This window comes from Hypanus sabinus, chromosome 22 (assembly GCF_030144855.1).
Source record: "Hypanus sabinus isolate sHypSab1 chromosome 22, sHypSab1.hap1, whole genome shotgun sequence".
Lineage (NCBI taxonomy): Eukaryota > Metazoa > Chordata > Chondrichthyes > Myliobatiformes > Dasyatidae > Hypanus > Hypanus sabinus.
The window spans coordinates 52,244,436-52,254,634 of record NC_082727.1 but is presented as its reverse complement, the minus strand read 5'-3'; the positions used below and the strand labels follow the sequence as shown (position 1 = coordinate 52,254,634).

Below are 10,199 nucleotides of genomic sequence, written 5' to 3'. Positions count from 1 at the left end.
AAACTTCCCTTCTCTACAACTTTATTTACAACTGACAAAGCATACAATATACGCAGCACTATGCAGAAGTCAAGACTTTTGCACAATTTTGTAATCATTTTATGTATTGCACTTACCGCTGCCACAAATAATATTATGACATACTTGAGTGAGGATGGACCTGATTCTGATAAGAATCTCTATTCTAAACTGAGAGTGGGAAGGGAGCAGGGAAAGGGGAATCATCGTTGAGAAAAAGGGAATGGAGAGGGGAGGAAGCGGGAAGCACTGGAGAAACATCCTGTAATGATCAATAAACCAATTGTTTGGAACCAAATGATCTTGCCTGATGTCTCAGGGCTGGGTGTGTCTGCATCTGCGCCACTGCCCCCACCCCCAGTCCCTGGCACTCCTTCTCTCACAAGTGTCCCACACCCCTCCCTTGGTGCTCCACTCTCGCCATTCCCAACATCCTTTGCTCCTGCCAGATTTACAAACTCACCCTTCACTCCACTTTGACAAATATAGTACTGTGCAAAAGTCTTAAGCAATTTAGCTATATATATATATGTGCCTACGACTTTTGCACAGTACTGTATTTAACCAGAAATGCTAACTCCATTTCTCTTTCCACAGATGCTGCCTGACCCACTGCGTGTTTGCACCTTTTTCTGTTTTTGTACCATGTGATTGAACTTCTTGTCTTATGATAGAGTCCCCCACAACTTAGCTGGTTGTTGTCAGAACATCATAATCTGATTCTTTGCTCCTAAAATCAAATAAATCACATGAAGGGAATTCAACTCCCTGAAAAACAATTCAAAGACATTTAGCTATTTTAGTCAGTCTTGAGGTTTATTTTTAATTTGCTGGGATGGAGCTAGTAAACCTGACTGGATATCATCAAATGTATCAAATGGGGAGTAATGGCAAATAAATTTCTATGAGAATTGATAAATAAATATCTGATAAAGACCAGCTCCACACTGATTGTAGCTTGGTAAATAATTCTGATACTAAGAATAGAAACAGAGAAGCCTAAACATTACCTCCTTCCTCTTATTTTCAGAGAGGGCAACGGGAAATGATGGGCAGATATGATAGCAGTAAAATAAGAACGGACGAGTTGTCTTTTTTTTTAACTTAAGTTTTTTTATTGAAAGTTGAGAACAGCCTTTGTAAAACAGGAAGTGATACAGTTTTGCTGAAGACACTTTATAGCAATCAGATTTACTGATTCAGAACATGTCCTGCATCTTGAAAAAAATCTTGCGTCTAGGTAAAAACCATGTTACAAGCAGTAGTGTTCTCCGAATCATTTCAGCAACTGTAGCCCATGTTTTCACTGCATGTAAGCAGTCTTTTTATACAGAATATGCACCCAGATTTGCTAGCATAAATTCCATTATGTTTAAAATGCCCAGATTCGCCACATATAACTGTAGCGTTTATTGTATAAGCTTTTGAAGTAAGGCAAACAGGTTATGCCATGTTGCATTATTGCTGCTACTAATGGTCTGAAAAATGCATTTGACCACTGCATTTTGTGGCGCTGCTCGTGTACTTGACAGCATTTCATGAGTTGCTAGGTCTTAAAATAAAACAATTGATTGTGCTCCCATCAGATTCCTTTGCACATGCAGGTAGTACTGTACAGGGATAAATATTGCTTGGTCTACATTTGGAAAAAAAAGTTTAAAATACTTTCAAGTGCTTTTTCTTGGAATTCCTGTAATTCCAGAAAATGCAATATCCTAACAAAGAATGTCACACTCACAAAAGTGCAGGCTCTCCATAACCTTGCCTCATTTATTGTTATCTATTCCCTCCAGGTTCACTTGATACCAAAAGCACTGGTTTTACCTTTAATGTCCAATAGAACTAATTTTCATTTAAGCTGATCGCGAAGGATGAGACTGAAACACTTAGTTAAATGTCAGTGATAGAAAATAACCCTTGCACTGTGTTGAACAATTTTAATATAAACTAACAATGCCGAGTGGGTTTTCTTTAAAATGGTCATAATACAAGTCCGTTATGGACACCCTGAGTCTACAGTAGACACAACCAGAAATCTGGTGGCATCCAAAGTTAGTGATGCCAACTCTCCTGATTTTGGCAGGATTTCAGGTAACTTCCATAAGTAGTACATTTTCAACCTGTATGTATTTATATAAGAACTCCTCTTACTTATCATTCCAAGCCAGTATAATATTTTTGAATTACACTGATAATATTAATTAATCTATCTCTCTTCTCTCCTTATTGTCAAAATCTGGAGCAACTCCCATTTAAGATTGTTAATGACATTTGGCTGGGAGCCTATCGATAAGCCTTGTAAAGATAACAGCCGCTCTGTGGAAACTTGCAGCACAGAAGGCAGCCGCTGTGCCTGTGTTCATTCTGAAAGACAATACCACCACGTCTCTATGCCAGCAAGTGCAAAGATAATACAGACCCAGGTTGGGCTCCTCTCTTCCTTTTCCACACCCTGGAAGTGGGAGGAAGGAATATCTGTACAGGCATCAGTAGTACAAACATGCTGGAGAGTGTTGCCAACAGTCAAAACCAGAGCAGCCTGTTTTCACGCACTGCGCCCGAGGAAAGGATAGCAAAAAGGTTCACTTGCACGAAAGAAAATGAAAAGACGCACAAAATAAACGTCAATAAGACCTTAAAAAAAAGTGGGTATAGATGAAGAAAATGCATCTCAAACAAGAAGAATGCAAGTATGTAGCATGTGACAGATTGAATTTGTGGCATGAATCCACTGAGATCACAGTTTGGGGTGTAAAGTTGGCATTTGTTAGACTTTCATTTACTGGATTTGGTGGGGTGTGAGTGATGAAGGGACACCTACTAAACAAAAATTAGAAATGTCATTAACATTGTATTGAATATTTTTAAAAACTATGATTAGGCTTGTATTGAAAATGTGCAGTGTGACCCTGTTGAGCTTTCCACCTCCAGGACATGGACAATTTTAACTGCTGTATCACAAACAGGTTAAACTAATAATTACCAACTGATTGCCCCATTAAACCATGACTTTCTGACCCTCTGCTGGCAAGCTCATCTTTTAGGTATGGGCATGTTAGATATGAAGCTTTTCACAAAGTGCCTTGAAGCACTATTCAAAACACTAAAAAATGCAACAAACTGCAGAGTTTTATAGATCACTTCTGCTCATGCACTCTAGAACCTGAAAACTTAGTTGTTTTCTATTTGCTCAATGTCTAGTTCACCATCCAGCTGAAATACGTCCTGTATTTCATTTCCACTCCTCCATGAATCTTTATCGTTCTTGCCTCTTTGACAGCTTTGCTTCACAGTTCCAAACACTTTTGTTTCCTCCCTGCTGGTTTCCCCTTTGCCGGTGGAGGGCTTCTCCAAGTCCACGTGATACTGTGGTTCAGGACTGCAGGTGGGTGTTGCGCCAGGATGGGGAGAAGAGTCATAAAGGCGGGACGTCCACGCCTTTCCCGTCGGTGCATTCAGTTCCCACTGGCAGCCATCGTTCCCAGTGCTGCCCGCGGAGTTGGGGCTGTGAAAGTTCCTGAGGTTCTAGAAAGAGGAATCAAAGAAAATCCAGTGAAAATCTATTTTTTCACAATCCAAAGGGGGTCTGAAGACAAAAAGTATGTTTTACATTAAGAAGATGTGCCTAATTCCTTCATTGTAATACAAATGACAGTATATTAACTGGCTGCATCATGGCCTGGTAGGGAAAAATCAATGCCTTTGAACAGAAAATCCTACAGAAGGTAGTGGATTCAGCCCAGTATAACATGGGTAAAGTTCTCCCAACAAGTGAGCACACCTACATGAAACTCTCATGGGAAAGCAACGTCCATCGTCAGAGATCTCCACCACCCAGTTCATGCTCTCTTCAAGTTCAAGAACAGTTATTACCCCTCAACCCACCACTCTCTTGAATAAAAGGGGATAACCACACTCACTTGCCCCATCATTGAAACGTTCCTACACCACTACTCTTACTTTAAGGACTCTTTATCTCATTATCTCGTGTTCACATTATTTATTGCTATTAATTAGATTTGCATTTGCACAGCTACTTGTTATCTGCACTCTGGTTGATCTTTCATTGATTCTATAGCTTTGCTGAGTATGCCCACAAGAAAATGAATCTCAGCATTGTATATGATGACGTATATGTACTTTGATAATAAAATTTACTTCGAAGTTTGAAATTAAGACTATAATTGGGCTATTTGTTCCCAGACTTATGAAGTTTAACATAAAGTGTTCTGATGGACCACATGGATATAATTTTTTAAAACTTCACAGAACTGTTTTATTCTGAAAGTTAGCACAATTTGTTCTTGGCGAAGGTAAATCCAGTGATGTTTACTGATCTGATTCCAAATCGATTAATGATTAATGCTGAGGAAGTGACTGATTGCCTTTCTCTCCCAAACAAAGTAAACTTGCTTTAGACAGAGTGGGAGAGAATGCACAAGTGAAGCTGCGGAGCAAAATTTCCATTCCATCTGTACAATCTGAATTCTTATTCCAAGTGGACTTCAGTTCAGCATTTACATGAATCTCCAGCCAAGAAAGTCATAGGGTTAACACATAAGCACCCTCTGTAAATATTAATACAGTTGCTGCCTTTGGTAAAACATCTCTGATGTAGTAATATCATTAGCAGAAGTGTTCTTTGACAGTATGCAGAAAACAATGAGACAAGAAATCCCACTTTACAAAGTATACTTTTGTAAAAATAACTAAGTCCTACTATTGGATTTTCCTAAAGAAACTGAGCAGGAATCAAGCAAAAATATCAGCACACCAGATGGATGGTTTCCTGAGATTTTTGGCAAAGTGCTTAAAAGCTGAATTCCAAACACAATACAAAGTGTAAATATACAGAATGCAATCAAGAAATGTGAAAATTTTAGAACAGGTCAACAGGAAACAAAATGTATTGGTCAGAATCATTTGCTAGAACCAAGCATCAAAGTTTTTGTTTTAGTTACTGTTTCCATGAGGCATGATTTTCTTTTTGTTTATATAAAGGTGGGATTCATCTGGAATGAACATTGAAAATGTCTGTCTCGTGTATGCCCTCGCTCAATTTTATAGGACTCTTCCATGGAAAATAGCAAAAGAAAATTCCATTAATTAAGATACCCCAAGTACAAGCATGAATTTGTCTTAGGCAACATGAATTTAATATTCACTTGTGATCCACACTTTTCTTTAATTCATTAAATGTAAAGTGCATGCTTTGATGTTTGAAAATATTACAGACACTGCTGGAATATCAAATTCAGAGTCCCCAGCCTTTCAGCTTCAGCTGGAAAAGAATGCAAGAGAGTTACAATACTGTTACAGAGATACTTGGTCATCCTGAAATGCACTCAAAATCTAGAACCTTCCAACACTCACATCATCACTAATAGTCTACATCCACACACGATGTCAAGCTAATGATAAGGTCCCTGAAGCAGGAAGACTTGTGGATTAAAGTGAATTAGGAAGCATTTGAGTTGCATTTTCTGAGTTAAGGCTCACAGAAAAAACTTGAGAAGAGTTTAGTCTCCACTCCTCTTTTCACTTCTTTGCCCAAGTAAGTATTGCTTCTATGGAAAATCAAACCTGTCAACATGATGCTCCAGGGTAAAGTGAAGTGCAAGGACATCAATCATATTGGACATGAAAACTTTCAGTCTTTCTTGTTACTTCAGCACAATTCTATCCAAACAACCAGAATTCACTCCAGCGAGCACCAAAAATAATCACCATGTTATAGATGAGGGCAAGATTTCAAAAATCTCATCCCAGATCTAAAACACTTGCATTGTCCTTCTGTTAATTGGACCTTCTACATGAACCAAATGGCACAGGTGGAGACATCGAATGACAGCAGAGAAACAGGCTCCTCACCCCAGTCTAATCTCATCAGGATCAGCAGTGGGCACCTTCATAAAGACAGGCTGCACTGGCAAATATTCACAAGAACAAAACAGGAATCACTGAAGAAATGTTTCCAGAACCAGATTTCTCTCTTTATCCCCCTCCCCAACCCACTCAGCTACCAACCCCTACCCACGAGTTGAGGGACTCCAAGGCCTGTTAATGAATCCCGGTTGCTCCATTGGCTCAGAACGGATAACTCAACCAAAGCTGTAGATCAAGTCTACATGCAGCATCCTCTTCCGCAGGGCCCACTGGTAATGAACTAGTGTTTGACAAGCCTTCACCAGCTCGTAGTTCAATCTACTTAAAACCTAGTCAAACAGCAACTTCGCAGAAGTAAACGTTAAATATTCAAGGTAGGATATTACAACTTACAACACCAGAGAGAGAGGGGAAATCTCATGCAGTAACTCGCAAACAGCTGGCACTTCCACCTCAACCACCTCTCACGTTGTGTTTGCAGCTCTCACAGTGATTTGAAAAGAGAAAGCTGCATCTTCACCTTGCCAGCACCAGCATTTTAAAAGAAGAAGTTTATCCTTTGTTAATGTGATCTGTCCAAAATCTCACCTCTCTCTGCTGCTGGCAATCGCTTTTTGGACACTGCAGATTAGTTTGCTGTAGTTGCAGTGCTCTGATTTGACAGACTTTCTGTAAACACACACTAACCTGGATTGAAAGTATTGCAAACACATTAGGGCAGGATGAATTTACGTATTAGCACTTTAGTCTGAATGATAAAACCATAAGACCAGGATTAGGTTATTTGACCCATTGAATTTGCTCTACCATTCAATCAAGGCTGATTCACTACTCCTTTCAACCCCTACTCCCCATAACCTTTTATGCCCCTACTAATCAAGCACCTGTCAACCTATGCTTTAAATATAGCAAAAGACTTGGCCTCCACAGTCATCTATGGCAATGAATTTCACAGATTCACCACTCTCTGGCTAAAGAAATTCCTCCTCATTTCTGTTTTAAAATGATGTCCTTCTCTACTGACACATTGTTCTTGAGTCCTAGCCTCCCCCACTGTTGGAATTATCGACCTTATCAAGGCCTTTCAATATTCCATAGATTTCAATGAGTTCCCTCCTCATACTTCTGAACATCAAGTACAAGACCGGAGCAAGATTCAAGGTACTGATAATAGTTTGTGTCCTTGGTATTTGTCTAGTGTCATAAATTATGCATAAAGGAAAAAGTCCACATCCATGTTCAATGCCGATCCAAAACTCTCTTCAAATGAATTGGATTGAACGAGAGGGCCAAACACAAACTTTATTCAGATCCTCAGCACAGGTCACAGGTCATCCGGGGATGCTCCGGACTGAACGGCAAGCTCAGGGCAAGGGGGGAGATCCAGTGCTCCCACGTGGAAGGTTTCAATGCATTTTGTTCTACTGTATTGCAACGTGTACGAATTCTGAACGGGCTGACATGTACACTGAGGTCAGCTGTTGGTTCTCTGTAATCCCTTCCACACCATTATTTTGAGTCCTGCCTACAAAACTGTTCACGGTTGCTTTGCCTGCTAATAATCCTGCTGCTATCTGCAAGGAGTTTCTCTGTTCTCCCTGCGACCGTGTGGGTTTCCTCCGGGTGTTCCGGTTTCCTCCCGAGTTCCAAAGACGTACCGGTCGATAGGCTAATTGGCCATTGTAAACTGTTCCGTGACTGGGCTAGGATTAAATCAGGGGTGCTGGGCGGTATGTCTCGAAGGGCTGGCAGGGCCTATTCCACACAATTTATTTAGTTATTTATTGAGATACAGCATGGAATTGGCCTTTTCGGCCTTTTGAGCCATACTGCCCAGCCATCCCTTAACCCTAGCCCAATCACAGAAACATAGAAAACCTACAGCACAGTACAGGCCCCTCGGCCCACAAAGTTGAGCCGAACATGTCCCAACCTTAGCAATTACTAGGCTTGCCTACAGCCCTCTATTTTTCTAAGCTCCATGTACCTATCCAAAAGTCTCTTCAAAGACCCTATCTTATCCGCCTCCACCACTGTTGCCAGCAGCCCATTCACGCACACACCACTCTCTGAGTAAAAAACTTACCCCTGACATCTCCTCTGTACCTACTCCCCAGCACCTTAAACCTGTGTCCTCTTGTGGGAACCATTTCAGCCCTGGGAAAAAGCCTCTGACTATCCACACGATCAATGCCTCTCATCATCTTATACAACTCTATCAGGTCACCTCTCATCCTCCTTCACTCCAAGGAGAAAAGGCCGAGAACACTCAACCTATTCTCATAAGGCCGGCTCCCCAATCCAGGCAACATCCTTGTAAACCTCCTCTGCACCATTTCTATGGCTTCCACATCCTTCCTGTAGTGAGGCGACCAGAACTGAGCACAGTACTCCAAGCGGGGTCTGACCAGGGTCCTATATAACTGCAACATTACCTCTCAGCTCCTAAATTCAATTCCACAATTGATGAAGGCCATATAATGACCAATTAACCTACCAACTGGTACGTCTTTGGAACGTGGGAGAAGACCCACGAGGAGAACCATATAAACTCCTTACAGGCGATGGCAGGCATTGAACCTGGGTCACTGGTACTGTAAAGTGTTGTGCTAACCACTATGCTACTGTGCCACAATAAATAAATAAATAAATAGATAGCTAGATAGATAGATAGATAGATAGATAGATAGATAGATAGAGAGATAGATAGATAGATAGATAGATAGATAGATAGATAGATAGATAGATAGATAGATAGATAGATAAATAAATAGATAAATAAATAAATAGATAAATAAATAAATAAATAAATAAATAAATAGATAGATAGATAACTCGATTTTTCCATACAATATATGCAACAATGAACTACAATGGATTCTGAAAAGATTATCTTCAGTTATAGAGCCATAGAAAAGTACAGTACAGAAACAGGTCATTCAGCCCATCTAGTCTGTGCTGAACCATTTAAACTGCCTACTCCCATCAACCTGCACTGGGACCATAGCCCTCCACATCCCCACCATCCATTATCAAGACTAACTTATGTAAATGACAGCCTGCATCGATAGAACAAAAGCATTTTCTCCGTGTTTTCTGACATCATAATTAATAAGTGTTCGGAACCTAACAGTGTCATTTTGCTCAGCTTTTCATCTTATTAAAAAGTGAAATCAGCCATGCAGGGTGAACTGAAAATAGCGACATATCCAACCATGCAGAGCTCTCTGTACCGATGCTATATTTAGTGCAAAAAAACAAACAGATATGTAAGGAACCAAAGGCTCTTACCCAATGCATATTCTCATTGGAAATTCAATGAAAGATATATAGGAAGAGTTCTACAACAGCAGGATAATCTGCTCCGCTCACCACATTAAATGTAAATTGATTCAAAATTATATTCAGAAAAATATTTAAAATGATGTTAATCTAGAGTGTGCAACAGCTATTCCAACAAAAGAAACTGGAGGGGAAAGTACTAAAATGGCATTTCAAAGAGAGTATGGCAAGGTATCCGTGAGGAAATGGTGAACAGCAAGATTTCCAGATGCTTCGGGACAGCATGGCAAAGGTCGCCAGATCTCGATTTGCACAAGCTGTTTTCTCAATGTACTCATTCATGAGATGCAGGCTAGTGGGCTGAGACAGCACTTATTTGCCAAGTTATGGAGAGCTAGCAAATAGCAAGTATTTCTTCACACAGGAGATCAGCAGTTGGGACAGGGAGGGTGATTGAGATCAACAGGTTGAGTTCGGTTAAGACAGCTAGATGCTGTAATGTTGTGGCTTTCAACCTGGGAGCCCAAAGGCTATTTATAAAGAATCCATGAGGGCAGACTATAATGTAAGTAGACTGTTTGAGTCAGGACATTTGACAGAGCGTCAAACTCAAGGTGAAGCCTTACCCTTCTATACCATTCAACAATTAACTTGGCTTGAAGCCACCTCAATGTCTTCTTCAATGAAGTTAAAGTTGATGGTGTATTTATTGTGTGAATGATGAGACCAGGCCAGATCCTTCAGAAAAATAGGAAAGAAGACTGGAAGACAGTGACTAAAAGAGAGTTAGTTTGACACTAACTCTAGTGGGCTGGTTACCCTGGTAATTCACAATATTACCATGGGACCATGCTGATTTTCATTGTAAAGGGTCAATACACGTGAAACACGTCTAATTCTACATTATACCCACATTTCTTCAGATTTTTACAGTGATTCTGCCAAATTCCTTTCCTTCTCCTTAACATAGACCTACCTTCATGAAAGATCAGCTCAGACAAACTTCTTGAAAT

At 40.2% G+C, this 10,199-nt stretch overlaps 1 protein-coding gene across 6 annotated transcripts in view; it reads right to left on the bottom strand.

Annotated features, from left to right (window-relative positions):
* Nucleotides 1-1,100: 1,100 nt before the first annotated feature.
* The window catches only part of fam53b (family with sequence similarity 53 member B), a 130,712-nt gene continuing 121,613 nt past the window's right edge, over nucleotides 1,101-10,199 (bottom strand). For 4 of the 6 annotated variants that reach the window (XM_059947734.1, XM_059947736.1, XM_059947733.1 and 1 more), the window contains exon 5: nucleotides 1,104-3,543. In XM_059947734.1, the coding sequence (XP_059803717.1) occupies nucleotides 3,190-3,543 (354 nt within the window). In that variant the 3' untranslated portion in view covers nucleotides 1,104-3,189. Of the gene's footprint in view, nucleotides 3,544-10,199 lie in introns of all 6 variants that reach the window. The other 2 variants (XM_059947737.1, XM_059947732.1) reach the window with 2 other exon arrangements.